The sequence below is a fragment of the Haliaeetus leucocephalus genome, unplaced genomic scaffold (assembly GCF_000737465.1).
Source record: "Haliaeetus leucocephalus isolate CR32 unplaced genomic scaffold, Haliaeetus_leucocephalus-4.0 Scaffold656, whole genome shotgun sequence".
NCBI lineage: Eukaryota > Metazoa > Chordata > Aves > Accipitriformes > Accipitridae > Haliaeetus > Haliaeetus leucocephalus.
In genome coordinates, this window is record NW_010973092.1 from 6,023,046 (window position 1) to 6,040,172 (window position 17,127).

At 41.2% G+C, this 17,127-nt stretch overlaps 1 protein-coding gene across 1 annotated transcript in view; it reads right to left on the reverse strand.

Moving 5' to 3' along the window:
* Positions 1-1,136: 1,136 nt before the first annotated feature.
* ADAMTS2 (ADAM metallopeptidase with thrombospondin type 1 motif, 2) overlaps positions 1,137-17,127 on the reverse strand; it is a 184,417-nt gene continuing 168,426 nt past the window's right edge. The window contains exons 13-22 of the mRNA XM_010579205.1: positions 15,997-16,130; positions 15,062-15,185; positions 14,346-14,426; positions 12,735-12,898; positions 11,394-11,553; positions 10,583-10,715; positions 8,048-8,255; positions 7,074-7,203; positions 5,946-6,035; positions 1,137-1,600 (exon numbers count right to left, since the gene is read on the reverse strand). Of these exons, the coding sequence (XP_010577507.1) occupies positions 1,137-1,600; positions 5,946-6,035; positions 7,074-7,203; positions 8,048-8,255; positions 10,583-10,715; positions 11,394-11,553; positions 12,735-12,898; positions 14,346-14,426; positions 15,062-15,185; positions 15,997-16,130 (1,688 nt within the window). The remainder of the gene's footprint in view (positions 1,601-5,945; positions 6,036-7,073; positions 7,204-8,047; positions 8,256-10,582; positions 10,716-11,393; positions 11,554-12,734; positions 12,899-14,345; positions 14,427-15,061; positions 15,186-15,996; positions 16,131-17,127) is intronic.

The following is a 17,127-nucleotide window of genomic DNA, read 5'->3' on the forward strand; positions in this document are numbered from 1 at the left end:
TAAAGTTTCTAGCAGACCTGGTACTGTGAGTACACGTGTGTGTGTGTATGTACGTGTATATGTAAGGGCACAGCAAACAATTCACTTGTTCACTTCTGCACCAATAAAGCTGTCCTAAGGAAAGGAAGATAATACAAAATTATTTCCTCCAAAATAACCTCAGCCTATGGGAGAAAAAAAAATGTTTTCTTAACAAAGCACCAAAGAAAAGGCAACAAGAATCCAGTCCTCTTTAAGTTAAACAATATGTGGGTAGAAAAAAAATCAGACCAATAAAAAAAGCACCAACCAAAAAAAGATCACTGAGGCTGTTGCATTATAGGAACTTTAAGACTACCAAAACCATGGATAATTGTAAACAGAAAGACTAGGATGTTGTCAGTCCAAGCTGGCCGGATCTACCCTACTAAATGTCTTGCACGTATTCAAAAATTTAGGAGAATCCTTTGAAATCACTTATGGAAATATGTAAGCTACTGTTTGCCAGTTTTTAATTTACACATAAATACATGGCTAGAGAATTTTCTATATATTTTCTTATGCAGTCCCGGTTAAGAAAGCTATGTAAGCACATGCCTAGCTGTAACCACAGGAGCAGCTCTACCAAAGTCAGCTGAGCTTCGCCTGGCATGTCCCTAAGTACCTTCCTGAACCGGGGGCTGAGTTAGTGCCCGGGTTTATGCAATGCACAGAAGCATCACAGGATTCCTGACCACCTGCTTGTCAGTGTTAAAGGGATTTGTTATGTCTCATGACTGTTTTCCTCCATCCCAAGTGTAACTCCCATTACTATTCCCAAGCAGTTTTACACAGGCATAGAAGAGTTAAACGAGCCCATAAACAAGAAACCTGCTAACCTGGCCTAGGTATTACAGTTTGTTTGGATTCCGTGAAATGCTGTAATGATATTGCACTAATACTCTACCATACCCTGTAAACCTAGCCGTCAAAGTGTTCAGATTAGCACTTATGAAACAATCTGTCATTTCCATTTATAGTAGGCTTTAGAATTTGGCATCTCTGCCATAGCACCACTTTGATTTTTTCCCCATTTTTAGTCTCTACGATATGGGCAATACTATGGTGTTGGTAACATCTCTATAAGAGAAAAATGTTGTTTGTGCCATATTTCCATTTTAGTTTATTTTCCTAAGAGTCTCTTTTTTCCTTTTCTCAGCAATCAGCTCCTGAATTCTTTGATTCCTTGTCCTTTCATAAGGTATCCTCCTCCGCGTAATGATGTTGTGCTGTGATACTTCATTATCCAGCCCATCGATTTTATAGGGAACATCCACTGCATTGATTTCTGGGTGCTCCTCAGTTGCATTGGAAGGAGGTGCACGTGTTTTGGAAACAAGAGGAGGGCTGGTGGCAGACTGTGTGGTGGACGCTCCTACGGGAGGGCTGAGGGTTGTCAGGAGCTCCTCCTCAATGACATTATTCTTATTTACGTTAGAATCAGTTACATTGTCGTCCTCTGTTATGTTGCTGTACATATTACAGGACTTGCAACACAGCTTATTGTAACCGGGAATCGAGCAGTAACGAGAGAGAACTTCCATGCGACAAAACATTGACTTGTCTCCTTGACAATGATCTTCTGAAAGAGAAAAAGGGAACAGATAAATAAAGAGCATCTTCACATTAATCAGAAAAAGAAACGCAGCTGAAGCTTTGGCAGTGGGCAGAGGGTTTGGTATTTAAAGTGGGATGGAAAACTGGCAAATGAGCCTTCTATAAGCAGAAGCAGGCTTAATATTAAACCTAAAATTCAACTCACTTCAAGGGATGCAAAAGCTGATCTGAACCGTTTGTACCAGCCCCATCCACGCTATAGACCATAACACTCTAATTTTTGGCTTCACATTCTGGAAGTGCTACCCTGAGGACCACGCAGCCACGATGAATTGCATTCCTGCCTTGGCTTAGAGTTCAAACCACGCTGATAGTACTGTGTTGTTGCTAAAGCTACATTAAACCCCCAGAAAGTCATCAAGGTTTATACTGAGAAATCTCTTTCTCCCCTCTTCACTCCTTTTAATGCTTTTCTGCAATCCAACAGTGACTAACCACAGTCAGGAGTAATTTATATTTATCTGGACTGTCTCAAGAAAGTCAACTCTGATTTCGATGTGTACCGTGTAACTCTCAGAATTAATCTGAGTCCACCCGTTGGAATGGTATTTTTGCCAGGTACCTCTAGTCTGAAAACACCAGCACTGCCTGAGCATGTCCCTTGCTTGAGAGAGAAGTGGTGCATTTAGCATAAGGCTTTTCTCCTCCTCCTAGAAGGGAGCTGATATTTTCAGAACGACAAACTCCAGTGTGATGGAGTCAAGCCAGTCCATTAATGACTGGGAGTCTCAGTAACAAGTCCTGATTTTTGTGTCACTGACTGGAAAACTGCAACGGAAGAGAAAGAACGATAATTGGTAGGTTTCAAGCTGCCGATGATAGCTGTTGTGACACTCTGCACTATAACAAAGGTGTTACAGCAGATCCTGATCTTGCTGAAATACAGGTGGAAAAATGCAGGCTAAGGCATTAAAGGTGAACTAGTCAAATGGTATTACTGTCTGAGAAACATAAACAGAAGGCTACTCAGAGATTACTCAGGCCCTTGTGATTTCTGCTCAGAGGAGGTAGAGGACCGTATGAATTGGCGGCAGATGGCTGGTGAGGAGTTAGCAGGCTCCTTGGAGAGAAAGCTACCTGTCCTCTGTCCTACATACACGCTCTACAGCTCCTGTGCCTCCAGGCTGAAGTGATGGAGCCAGGAACTACCAGGAAAAATCCCAACACGCAGCCCATGCTGAAAGAAAGAGGAGTCAGAGGGCTTGTAAGAAAAGCGAGGGCTGAGGAGAAAGGCAGACTGACCAATACTTGGCATAATCGGTAACAAAACATTTTCTGTGACCAGCGTGCCGAGACAGAGATGAAATCACTTCTGCCTCTCTCCCTGCTCTTACTACATTTCCACCTACTCTTACAGTAAAGGATGAGTAACGCCAATTACTCGCCTTTATTTAGAGCGTACCCGATAGCAGACAGCGTGCTCAAGTCAGCGTGTTACTGGAGCTCCTATTTCACCATCCTGCTATGAACACTGACTTACTCTGTCAGCAGCCTTACAGCAAAGTAGAGAACCAGAGCAGATTCAGAGATATCAAGTGAACTCAGAAAGTGTAGGTGTCGCCTCTTCACTCATCCTCAGTTAACAAAATAGGGCATTATAGGTGTTTAATTGGCAAACATATCAGTCTAAAATAAACTAATAACTTTTGCTGCTGCTTTAAAATGCTAGTACTGGCTGAGGAAGTGGAAACACCTTCCTTGCGTTGTATTTATGCCCCGACTGTTGCATTTGTTGCAGAAAAGCAAAATTCTTGTTCCTATTTTCAAATGTGTCAATTCATTTTCATATTTTTCAAATGCTAAACTGAGATACTGCTGGAAATAAAGAACAACTCCTTCCTTAGGAACCTAAGAATAGTACCTTGGTTTTGGAGACATTTTCAAACCAGTCTTTAAGAGCTGGACCTGTTCATATCTGCATGCATAACTCTATACAAAGGACTGCATGTGCCCATACAGCTTTATATGTATTTTTACATACCACGTAGAGTCCCCTTTGAACATTTTGCCTTGTGTTGCATGACCTTAAAGCAAGCTTCTCCAAATGGCTTGCAAAATAAAAGCCAACAGATAGAACATTTAAATGTAGTTTCAACAAGGCGGATCTGGTCCTTGGCTTTGTAAGAATCACTAAAAGCACCTTTAGAAAAATGCCTTTTTTTCCTATCAAAAATATGTAATGTCAAGCTTAAAAATACATGAAAATAAAAACGCATTATGTAGTATATTTCGTGACATCTGATAAGTTATATAAATAAACTCTGTAACTTATGAATGTCAGAATGAAATTTTTATCCTCTATCCAAACCAAAATATCCAGATTTGCTGAACTTTTATTTATTTTTACTTGCAGTATGCATGACAGACTGGAAGTATATCTTCAAAACATCAGTAAGAAAAAAATAAATCAGTTTCACAGTCACTTTGGTACACATTAGTCTCATAAAAAAATATTGAAAAGCAAACTGAATTGGCACATCTTTAATATTATGTTAAATACATACAAAACACTAATAAAATATCCCTGATAAACCAAAGTGCATATAGACATAGTGCACAATGCCCAGATACCTTATTGCACCATTCTCTATAGCCACCCATCTCTTGAAACATCACTAAACATTGTCTATTTAAAGGTAACAGTCATGAATATATTTATACAGTTAAACACCAATTATTTTACATAACAGTATTCAGTGCCAGATACGTGTCTTTGCTTTTTCACCTTGTCATGTAAATTGTTAACATGTTTCAGGAAATTATCATATTAACAGCAAAATTTAAATATGTGATCACATGATAATGACAAGTTTGAAGTGCTACACTGTTGACGACCCAAAGATTCAAAAATGCCACTTTTCCAAAGAATATGATCAATGCAATAAGGTAGTAATTTGCTCCAAGACTGCGGTTTTAAAGTTGATAAGCTTCTACTATTGGTACTGACTGTCACAAACAGGTTTATGACTTGTGAATTCCAAATCTTCCACACAAACACGGAAGGTGAAGCAAGAATGCCAGTTAAATTTCAGTAAATCAGGTCACAATCCTGTCTTGATGAAGATATGGATATGCACTGTGCAAATTAACCTCGGATTAAATTTACTGCCTTCTAATAGTTATCATTCAAGTAAAAACACTCCATATGAAGATTAACTCAAGGTACCAGTGTACTGTTTATATTTAAAGCTGGATCTGGTAAATTAATGCCATTTACATTTCAACATTAAGGCATTTTTCTAAAATTCTTCTTCTAAGCAAAAAAAGCAATAAAAATTGAGGTAATTCTGTAGTAGTTCACACTGTTATGTTTGCCAGTTGACACATCTATAGAGCACACACACACACGCACACATACAACCGTACCAGTCAAGTCAGACATGCACATGGTGAAAAAAGACCAAAGATGTAATGACTATAAACAGCTCCGTGCTGAGCAGCTGGAGACATCGTAGTCAATGAAAACATCATATTGCCTCCGCCAGGTTAAGAAAAACACCACCACGCAACCTTCAACATGGACCATGCCTGTTCTGCTTCGGTTTTGTTTCTAAAGTGAAAGTACGCAAAACTGGCAAAAATTGTGCGACGGGAAAAATGAATGCAGCTTTTCTCAAGGAAAAATATTTCAAACCACCACCAGGAGTTTGGCAAGAGCAGACAGCATCATAGCAGCATTGAAAATACCGACAGAAACTGAGCTTCTGCTTCCCAGTGAGCCCTCCACGGGTTACAAACATGAATGTGAGGGTCAGGAATAAAAAATGAGCAGCAAGGGTGAGTAAAGCAATGGCACCGCAAAGGAAAATGGAATGAAAAAATTCTTTCACTCATCAGACTACCCTGTCAGCGAACTGAAACTAGAGAGTAATGAGATTTAGGGTTTTTAGATAAAGGAGAACTTCAGCACTACAAGGTGTCATTATTGTGATGTGATCACATTCACAATAAGTTCTCAGTTTTGCTATCAAACTGAACATCATGAACCAGTAAGAGCCTTTTTTCACCATCACCAAGCAACAAGCAAACCGATCCCAGCTCCCTTTCAGAGGACTGCAACATACTGTGGAGATCCAACTTCACACATCCAACACTTCAAGACCTCCACCACCAGTGCTACGCAAGCTCCAGAGAAGAAAGACACCGAGCACCAAGTGCCTGGTGTGAAAAAAAGATTCAGCCCAAGATTTAAACTTGGCAAAGTCAAGGGAACTTTCCGCATAGAGAGAAGAAGAGAGCAAAAGGCAAAGTCCACATTCGATGTGGCATGCATTTAAGGGCAAAGGCAGAGTTATAAATGGGTCTTTTACTTGAAGATATTTTCTGGATGGGGTAGTCTGGATCAGGTCTTGACAGCCATTGTATCATGTAGGTTTTCTTTGAAGGATCAGAAACGTTTCCTTGAATAGAGGAGAAAAAAGATGTAACACAACATATGTTAGCATTAAATAGTTGACCTGTCAGAAGTGGGTAAACTAAGAGAGTGAGTGGGCTCCGATGGTGATGGAGCCTGGGGAAGGATTATGACCAGGCTGTCTAGTTTTGGGCAGAGGGTCCTGTTTTGCCACTTTGCTACAACTTGTGCCCAGCACTTGACAACCAACACTGAAGACAGCCTGAAGGCCAGTTCTCTAGCAGTACTTCTCACAGCAGCAATAAGTATGTCCTAGGATTCATCCAGTCTAGTTTAGTTATACTGCCTCTTTAAAATCTTTGTATTGGAGACCATAATTGACAGCTTGGTTCTAATTAATTAGGAATCAAAAGCTACCCTGAGAAATACATCAGGAATAAAAGAAAAATATGAATTACTTAATAATAGGAATATGTAAAGTGATCTCACAAATATCATTTGCAAACGGCTGAAAAGCTAACATGGATAAAGGCATTAGTGTCGTGGATTAAGTAGGAGTAAATTCATTATAGCTTAATAAAATTGAGTTAGATAACCCCTGAATATAACTTGTGCTTGACAGAATGGAAAAGAAGCCTGGAACTGTCGCTGGAGATGGGGAAAGCAAAGAGGCATTTGTACATGCTGCCCTTGATTAGCCACAACCCAGCAGCCCCCTGCCAAGCCCAGCACGTCTCAGGGGCGCAGAGCCGGCCTCGGGCAGTGCTTCTCACCCAGGGCAGCTGCTGTCCGCTGGCCGGATCCAGCCATCACCACCGTGCTGAGGTCTGCCCCAGCCTCTCATGCTGTACTGGGGCAAGTGGCGGTCCCCACGGTGAGAAGAGAATAGCCATGTGCCCAAGAAGGCCATCGGCCACACAACAGCTCTGCATTTGGCAAGTCTGCTCAAAAGCAGGGCTATGGAGAACTGCCACCCCAGGCAGACATAGCACACAAGTATAAATTTGATGAAGGCTTTTCAAATAAATGCAATCAATATAATTTTTTCAGCAAGTAATATATGCTAGAGAAGACAAGCACTTACTTGGACATGGAGGTAGTCTGCAAATCCTTACAGTCTCTGGTTTATTTTCTTTACAAAGGCCGATAGCGTTGTCCCTGGTCCGGCACAGGACCGGGCGATCCTGTGTGCCGTTGCCACAGCTGACAGAGCACTGAAAGGAGATGCACCAGTTAGACGCCAAGTCACCCTTTGGAAACAATGGATTAGTTTTTTAAATTTTAAACCACTGCCCTTGATTTGAGCCGACAGAGTACATTATTTGAACCACCGCAGTACCTACAGTAACTAAGCAAGAGGGAGAACCGCTGCTTTTTATGGTATACCCGCAACTGTGAAACGCTCCAAGAAAGAGCTTATGGTCTGAGCTCTTGACACTTCTTATGGGAGTCACCGAATCCTATTTTGCCCATAGCAATGGCAAACAGAAAAGGTAGAATAGAAGTTGCTCCATGAATAGGTGCACTAAGTTTCCTTAGGAAACTAGGTGAAAAACTCTGTCCTTTAGCTTGGTGACAGAACCTTACGAGACTGAGCAGCTAAATCTGCTGAAGGCCTTTACGTTGAAGATGCTCGCACCTTTGCATCTCCATGAGTGTTGGTACCTAACTTCCTTCACAGTGTCTGATGACTTTAGTCTTCTTTACTTGAAAGAAAATAAAGCAGTGATAAAAGAACTAATTGCCCTTCTCTCAGCTTAAGTCAACAGGTAAATGACTGCGAGCAGAATAAAGAGCAGGTAGAAGTCAGCTTTCCTAATGCTGCCATCTTATATGGGTGGCTCATGGGGTCTGGATCATCCATGTTTCACTACCATCACCTCTCCATCTAACTCACTTTCTGTGGCATTAGTAGCAGTGGAAGCAATACACCCTCTGTGTAGGTATTAGTTTATTGTGTCAATGCATTCGAATAGACAGCATGGAACAAATGCCAAGATTTTTTCTCCCCTGCATTATAAGAAATTAGTTGCTTGAGACCTCCAGAACGAGACTGACCTGTGACCAGGGTCCTATTCTCCACTGCGCTGGGCAAAGCTCCCGGTTGCAAGGCCTCCTGCCTTCTGGACGGTCGTTGTTGCAGTACTTGGTATGAACAGACCGATTTGTATTATCGTGTAGGGGTTGGATACATCGGACAGATCGTACTTGATATCCTGTTTTCCCACAACTTTTGCTGCAAGGCTCCCATTGTCCTGTAACCCATCTGGGTTAGTGAAAAGAGAGTAAGTTGAGTAAAATTGTCTCTCTCCTAAATTAGGTGAGTTCAAACTGTCTGTTGAACTGTAACTCTTAAACATAGGTTTAACAGGATGTTAACACTAGCTCTGATACAGAAAAAGAAGATATGAAAAACCATAAGCAGCTACGGCAAGGGTAATTTGAAATGCCCCTGAAAAATCAGTAATAAGACCCAGATCTTTAAAATTACTCTTTCTCATTATCTCTGAGATAAGCGTTATTCTTACTTTGCTTCATTTGCTTTTAAGCTGGCCATTCCAAGACTGCACATAAAAATATGGTTGTTTTTATGTCAAAAGCAGTCACTCAAGGGTGCTGCTGAGCTTCCCAGGTCTTGGTGCATGAGCTGTGCCTTGTCTCATCATGTAGCATGCACCAGCCGTCCCCACAGCTGGTTCCCACAGGAGTGAATCCAAAACATCTGGGTTAGAAATGCAGCCCATATCTGGATACTCCATGGACCACATCCCTGGCCGTGCTAGACACCATCTGCTGAAGCACCAGAAAACCCACCTACACCGTCAGTGCTGTGTGTGCTAAGCTTGGGCAAATTGGGGTCCTCAGCATCATAAATGTTTGGTTTTGGGGAAGGCAACACTCCACTGAAAATCAGAAGGTCTGAGTTCATAATGCATAAATCAGTTTGGCCACTGAAAAATGAAACCTACGGTTTGTAATGTGGCGTAGTTGAAAACTTTGCTGATCAGCCAAACTGGCTCTAGAATTACAGCTACAAATTGTAAGGAACTTAGAGAAGAGCGACAAGGACAGACAGGACCAGAGGAAATTTATGTAAACTACTGAAAGCTCAGTTATAATCAAGTAAGTGAAGATAATACAGCAGTCTATAAATATTTACAGAATGCAGAGATCTGCAAGAAGGAAGTATTTTTCAATGTAAACAGTATTCATGGGACAAACTTAACCAAAAAATATATATAGTTTGAAGAAATATCCCGAGTTTGAAGCAATTGTCCTAAAGTACTCATAAAATCCTGGGTTTAGAAATAGTCAAGAAAACACTTGAGTTAAAAAGTAAAGTGGTAATTTCACCCAACTTCTCTTTGTAGCCTATTGAAATTACACAGCTGTGGAGGAAGGCGAGCGCTGTGGAGCACACAGCCATGAATCCTAAGGTGATTTCTGAGACAAAGATGATTTTTTCCCAGCAGTGAAGCAGCAGCATATTAGTGTAGTGGGTGTCACAGAGCTTCATAAAATCTTTAAATAATTGCCTCTCCTATATACAAGTGCAAAATGCTCCGACACCACTCTATGGAAACAGAGGTGACTGAAACATTCAGGAATCCAAGTACAATTTAGGATCCTATTGAGTTTTTGTGGTACCTGGGTCCAATTATATTTGCAGCTGAAAGAAGAATACAGTCCTTTCCAGAGTGCCTGAGATACACTTAGGTCATTACTTCAGTTTTCCAATAAATAAATGTTAAACCCTGACCCATGCTGAGTTTATGGGGCACAGTTTCTTGACTTTTCTCTCTTTCAATTCTTTTTTGAAAGGAAGTTAGGAAATACTGTGTGGTATGTTCTACTTATTTTCTGTGCTTCCTGGAATCTAGACTTGGTCCCCAGAGATAAAAGCTGGGATCAACATACTCCTTTCTTGTTGCAGTAGCAACACATGGAATGTATGAGTCCTACATGTGGCAGGAGTAACCTGCTACCAGTCAAAAAAAGCACCTGTAAAATGTGAATTAAAATATTTCTAACACTTGACTAAGTATAGCAAAAATGAAGGTCCAACAGGCATACCGTGCTGTACAAGGGCAGCCAGAGAAATCTAACAGGTCAAGTATTTTTCCCTGTGTTTAAATGTCAAAAAATATGCTGTGAACTTTAGGAAGATTTGGATTTGAGAGGCTATGTGACACTGTTTTTCTTATGTAGCACTCTGTAAATTTGTTCTTACATGGTTAATTCACACTGTGTAAAATCAACTGGTACAAATTGAATTTATGTCTATTTTTTATTACCTCAAGATGGCCTGAACACAAATGTCTGGATCAAGACAGCACTTCTTTTCTAATCCAAATTATTTCAAAAGTAATAGGAACCAGCAGTCCCAGAAATCGTATGTCTACAAGTAGAATATAGCACCACATCCTCACAGTCCTGCGTCTCTGCAATGATGCACAGAGGTACTTAAGAGCCCCCAAGCTCAAGCAGCCGCGTATCAAGTCGGAAAAGCAGAGATCAAGCTTAAGTCACCTTCTTTCGGTGACAAGTGCCAGCTGGGCACAACGGCTATCGCAGCTGGGCAGTGATGCTTACATGGGCTGGGAGCACTCCTGGAGATTGCACACCCTGCGAATGGGCTTGGGCTTTTGAATCAACTCGCAGTAACTCCGATGAACCATCTTGTGGTCCGTCTTCCTCCGGCAGCCGTATTTTGTGAATTGGTAGCCTGAAGAAAGACACTGCTCTTATTTTCAGTACTGGCAGAGCTTACACAGGACTCGGGTTTCAAACAAACTGCACGTACACTGTCAAAGGTTGCAGCTGGAACTACAGGTGAACAGACTACAAAAGGAACTGTAAATTGCACCGAATAAACACGTATTCATGTAGATTTAGCACCCAGAATCGCTCATCCCCTTTACTTTTCACTACAGGCTATAATGAGAAAACCATCGAGCATTTCAAGAACGTTCTGCTAACCTGCACAGCCACAGCGCTGCAACCTGACCGTCAGCCTGGTGAACAGCATCAGGGTATACATCTGGCCTCAAAAGCGGGGGTCTTACATTGCAAGGTCCACAGGATGCAGATTTACTAAGGGCTGCCCCGTGGCACCTTGAGGTTTGGCATCCCCGCAGCTTGGAGACCCTCATCCAAATCTTGCACATTTGTACAATTTTTCAGTTTCATAAACAGAAATGACCCACCCTAGATCTGCCTCCAAAACCATTTAAGTCAGATTTTTAACTCCATTCACTATTTATTCATCTATTTCTTAACTTAAATAAAACCCTTCCATACTCTCGGTCTCCCTAATGTCTTATGGCAATGAATTCCACATGTGGTGTTCATTCTTTCAGTTTTCTCTTAATCAATTTTGAATGCTCTGGGGTTTTGTTTTTACCTCCTCCACAAGGTTTGGAACACTGGGACCATTTCTTCAAAGCCCATTCATATGACACCGAGTCCTCTTCCAAAACATTATTGTTATCTACATTCAAGGAATCTTCATGGATCATGTACTTGTAAGTCAAAGATATCTTGGCACCACCATGAGGAATCACCTAGTAAGCAGAACAGATGTAGGGAAAAAAGATATGAAAGACTGATATCAGAAGCTATGTGAGATGACGTGAAATAGCAATCATCATGGCTCAGATATAAAAACATTCCCGGAGAGATTTAAACCTTTTAGCTGCACTCAACACTTTTTTTTTCCCCTGATGAAAAAGTATCTCTATCCTTATGACACAGAGTTTCTAAACTGCATATTAAGAAAGACTGTTGTTGATTTAGACTGATTTTTCTTGCCAGCATTGGACTGACTTCATGATACTAAATTTTTTCCACATCCCATCACAAAGGAAGGAAATGTTGTACTAAAATGATAATGGATAGTTCCACTAAAAGACAAGGAAAATTCAAATGCACAGAAAACTGAAAGCAGTGAAGAAAATTGCTTCTATTTCTGATAAAATACAAATATTCTTATGATAATCCTGGGAATTCTGTGAAGCTTCTTACTTCATCCTGACAGAAATATAAACTACTTAGAAAGACTTTTTGCTACCACACTGCACTAAGACAAATGCAAGAAAATGGAATTCAATGTGAATGAAGTGCAAAATATTGGTCCTTTGAAAACATAATATTTATTCCTCCTTTGACATTCAGCTGGTGTAGATCAACACATTACAGCTGCTTTCAGAGGGATTCTGAATCAACCTACCCCTACTCATTGTCGTCTATTGTTTGCTGGTTTGCAATGAAAAAAGAATATAGTCGGGTGGGTTTGGGAACCGCAGAACTGGCTGTGCCCTGTCAAAGTGAGCCTGGAAGCACAAGAATCCTGCATCTGCCTTTGTAGGATACGTTTTCAAAACATGCCTGGGAGGAGGAGCTATTAGATCTATCTGATAAAAGCCATTTTGACCTTTTTTTAACTAATGCTCACGTCAAATATGATAAGCAAGCTGGAGGGTCTTTACACAGTGGCCAATTTCTAGGCCATCCACGGGAAATAATCAGGAGAGCTGGTTGCTCAACACATAACCCTGAGTTATAACAACTCTTGTACAGAGCAATGAATTAGGAGAAAGGAATTAAAATACATCTTCTATTGTCTTATAATTGAAGCAGATGTCTTCTTGTAACTCACAAGAGGAATCTAAAATACATTATAGCACATTATGGCTCTGTAACCCTGACATTGTGTTCTGTGGAAGATGGTTTTCATTTGACTTACCAGAATAACTATTCCATTACGCAGTGGCCCCATGGTCTGCACAGTTTCTCTATCATCGTCATTCCGATATTCCCACTCCACACCCATGTCAATAAATACTTTAGAGTCTGGCACATAGTTGTCTTCACTCAGAATGAATTTCCCCGTTTCACGATTTTTAATTGCTAGGAACAACACAAGGAAAGTGAATAGGAGAGGTTTGCTTCTCATCTCAAGTTTTGTTCTGCTCTTGTCCCAGTGGAAGAAGCAAAAAAGGCCAGCGTGCATTTTCCCTCTGTTCCCTCACAGGTTTGGAAAGACCTTTTCAGGTGCTTCACTGAATTGCCAATGCTTTCCTGCGCAGCTCCAGAAACATCAATCATCCTTTTTTTTTTTATTTTCATAGCCTGCCTTGCCAGAGAAACGAGGCCAGCGGGACTGCACTGCGTGCGTCCGTCTGCCTGCTCCTGACTAACAACTTCTGAATCCACTGGCCAAATATGAGCCAATTTGAGAGCCGGTGGGGGTCCCATGGCTGCTCAGCTCTTTCACATGTTGTAAGGCACCTCAGGGGGCTGTTACTGCTCGATGAGAGAAAGGCTACTGGGCTAACCCCCGGCGGGTCCCCACAGTGAGAGAGAGATGCTAGAAACTGTATTAATTCTCTTGCTCAGGTCCAGACCTGACACCGACACAGCCCTGCTTAAGCTCCTGGTGCTTCGCAGGCGCCTGCCATCGCACACAGCGCCCGATTCCTCTGGTTCAGCCGTCATCGCTGCCCCATCCTTCACCTGGAGAGACTTCAGCCACCTTTGTATTAGGACTTTTGGTTTTCTCCTGAGGTGGAAAATTTGTTCTCCTCGTTAGAAGCAGCAGAGACTGTTTGTTATTTAACACCAGATTTTAACTCCCGTCTCTCTCGAGCAGCTACTTGAGCATCCCGCTCCCTCAGCACTGGCTTCGGCGGATAGCAAGCTGTTCGCGTCCCCTGCGTATCGCTTACCCCACACCGAAAGAAAAACTTTGTCTGAATCGGCAAGTGATTGCTCTCCTGATCCACGGGGCCAGGCTGCACTAAGCAGCAAGGGAAGCATTCACTGGTGAGAAGTTGGGATGACTCACGATACAATTACCAGGCCGTTTGCTGTGAATCTACTTCCAATTAATAACAGCCTACTAGACACTGCTTCGCATTGATTACAGGGCACCGCGAGGAGCGGATTTCAATTACTTTCTAAGCTGCGGGATTGATCGGGCAGCCTTGCGTCAATACTGTTAGCAATGGGGCAGAATCTGAAACGGATTTGGATGTATCTGGGAAATGACTGTAGATGGGAAGCACGTTACAAGAGATGCACGCAAAGATAATGCATTGCACCCCGTAATGTAATTCCGCTCCTCTTCCAGCAGCTTTTACACATGCACACGCCAATGCAATGGCTAGGACACCAGGGAATACAGCACAGGGAAATCAAATTGCCAAATAAGTTTCCTAATTTAACATACTTAAAGGAGGTATGTGGTGTGGGAGGATAATGGGTAAACAAATGCACAAACACATTGTCAGAGACAAAAATAAACAGCAGAAAAAAATATTCTGACTGAAAATTTTCCTACTTGTTACATACTTACCGAGATTATGACTGGTGGCGTCTGTTTCCTGTATAAGTAAATGTCTCGCACCAACAGGAATTTCAAACATCTTAATGTGCCCTTTATTGTAGTATTTGAAAAGATAGTAACTGGTTAGTATGCTACAAAGAGGAAGAGTCTGTCTTAGGCTTTTAAATAAATCTTATTTTCTAAAAGCAGCGTGTATGACAGCGAGCTGAACCTAATCCAGCATTATTCCCATCCCTATTTCTGTGTCAGGTGGTGGAACATAACAGTGACAAAGGGCTTTGGGTCAGAAGAAAAATGCCTTAAGTATCATCAACAGACTTTGCTTCAGACTAAAATGGGCTTTGAGTGCCATATGCACCCACAGAGAGAGACCATGCAAGCTCCTGTCTGACAGTGAGTGATGATGACATATTATTGCAGCACTCCAGTGACTCGGACAGAGCAGCTGAGTGACATCAGCAGCACAAATAAATCCACAGCTCTCCAACACGGAGCACTGAAGTCCTCCTCTATGCATGCACAGGCCCTGATGTCAGCCGACTTAACTGACCACTCGACAAAAGTCTTATTTTCAAATTCTAGACACATCTCAAAGTCCAGAGAGTTTACTAGAACTAGTGATGCTGTAAATGATTTGCGATTGCTCTGGTACTTTCCATGAAACAGAAGAGATCAAACAAAAATACCCTGAATTCCCCAGGACAAAACACACTGAATACACTGACCTTGTTTCTTTGGTACTCTTGAAAATGTTCCTTTCACCACTTTGCAGTGGGAATTATCTCCTCCACAAACACCACACTTATCTTCCTGCTTCGTGGAACCTATGACCCTGTCACACCCAACTTTCTGTGCACAAAAGAGAAAAACAGTCATTCTTATTTATCCACGCTTCAATTCAAATAAGCCTTCACTTCAGATACCAAAATCCAGACTTCTGCTTCAGCAAAGAAGTATAAACTGTAGTATTTTCCTGGAAGATCAGCATCTAAACAGATTTTAATACTTCCAGTTCCTATAATAGCTGTTAATCAGGTGATTATATTTTTATATTATGCTTCACAGTGGTCTTCTTACTGAAGGAAAGCAGCACGATTAAGGAAAAGCTCTTAAGCCTCAGCTTATCTTAAAGCAGATGCTTAAATTCCAGGAGAATCAAGGCATCTATGTGAGGATAAGCACCTCTACCACTGCTTTGCAAAGTCAGAGCCTCTAATTCCGTTGAAAGATGACCTGCGGCAGATCCCAACTTAGAGGAACTGTCATTGATTTTTTAAAAATAGCAATAGATCAAATACAGAGAGAATGAACATCAGCCATATCTTAACATCACTTTCCTTGAAAGCTGCTGCATGTTCCTATTTCATTGTACAGTCTACCCCCACTAAACCTCAGCAGGAAAAACTTTTGTTGAAAGCTAATTGTAATAGTCATTTTAAAATGCTGCATTCAATATTACTTGTGTAGGTAGGTGCTGTTGGAATTGAGTCACATGCAATGTGAATATCACACATAATATTGTGACAATAATCCTAATGAAATCTCCTTATTGCCCAAAGCGTTATTATACTTAAATAGTCATTCTTGGAGAGAAACACTCAAGCTACCATTTTAATTGGTTTCACAATACTAAGCCTGAAACAAGCCATCAAAAGCTTACCAAGCAGTCTCCCCGCACACAGATGCTGTAAGCATCTTTGTAGGAGCAGCGGGTCCCATCGTGTACCATCCTTTTCATATACACCACATCTCCTGTTTCTTTTGATTCGCAATACAGGTGGCACCTTTCCTTAGCTGAAAAACAAAATGACCCAAATTGTGCGTGTTCAGCTCTAACAGTTTTGTTGCTGACTTTGTGAACAGCACTTTCAATAGTGTTGGCTCTCTCTTCTTCCTTGCATACATCACAGAATGCAATACGGTACCCCATAAATCATTGATGCTTATCCCCTTTCAAAGGCTATGTGATCATTTGGAAACTGTTGAATCATAAAGCACCCATGTGTCATCATTAGGAGACAGTCTTAAAAATAACAGATAATTTACTTTGATGGGGGGGCCTCTCTTTAATCCTTTGTCGGATGATGCAATCTGGCAGAGGTATCCACATCTGCTACATGACTACTTGTGAGAGATGCAGGTTTCTGCATCAGTTTCTCCCATTCTCCTGCACTGCACTTAAATCTGAAAACAGCAAAAGTCATTCTGCCATTAAAAGCCGCCGTTCGACACTGAGTGAATTTGGCATCCAAAAAGTCTTCAGAGACAGCTGGGCCATACCATTTCCTCCAAAACATGAAGTTAATTCTCCCGCATTGTTGTACTTGTATTTATGATAGTTTAAATCATTAAACAAGATGAGATGTCAAAGCAATTCAGAAAAAAACATTTTTTTACTGTTAACACATCCACAAACAGCCAGACAAGCGTACCTCTTTCTCCTAATCTCTTCCAAAGAGCTAAGAACAAAAAATAAAGCTGAAATGACTAGTCAGTGGCTGAATAAAGTTGTATTCCACCAGTGTATTTCATTTTACCCATCTCTCTTGCTGTCCCCAGCCCCATAATAGGATTCACTATGCTTTCTTTGGCAGTGAAGAGCAGATGGCTTTTCTGTTAGATGAAACAAATAAAGATCCTGCTATTTTAACATGATTAAAAGTGGGGACACTTTTCCCACCATTTAAAACAATAACCTTTACATTATAGCAGTTCAATTAAAATAAATCTTCACAGGCCCTTTGCATTCTTCCCCTGTACGGTTCCATGGCCTCTGCCCTCTTTTAATAAA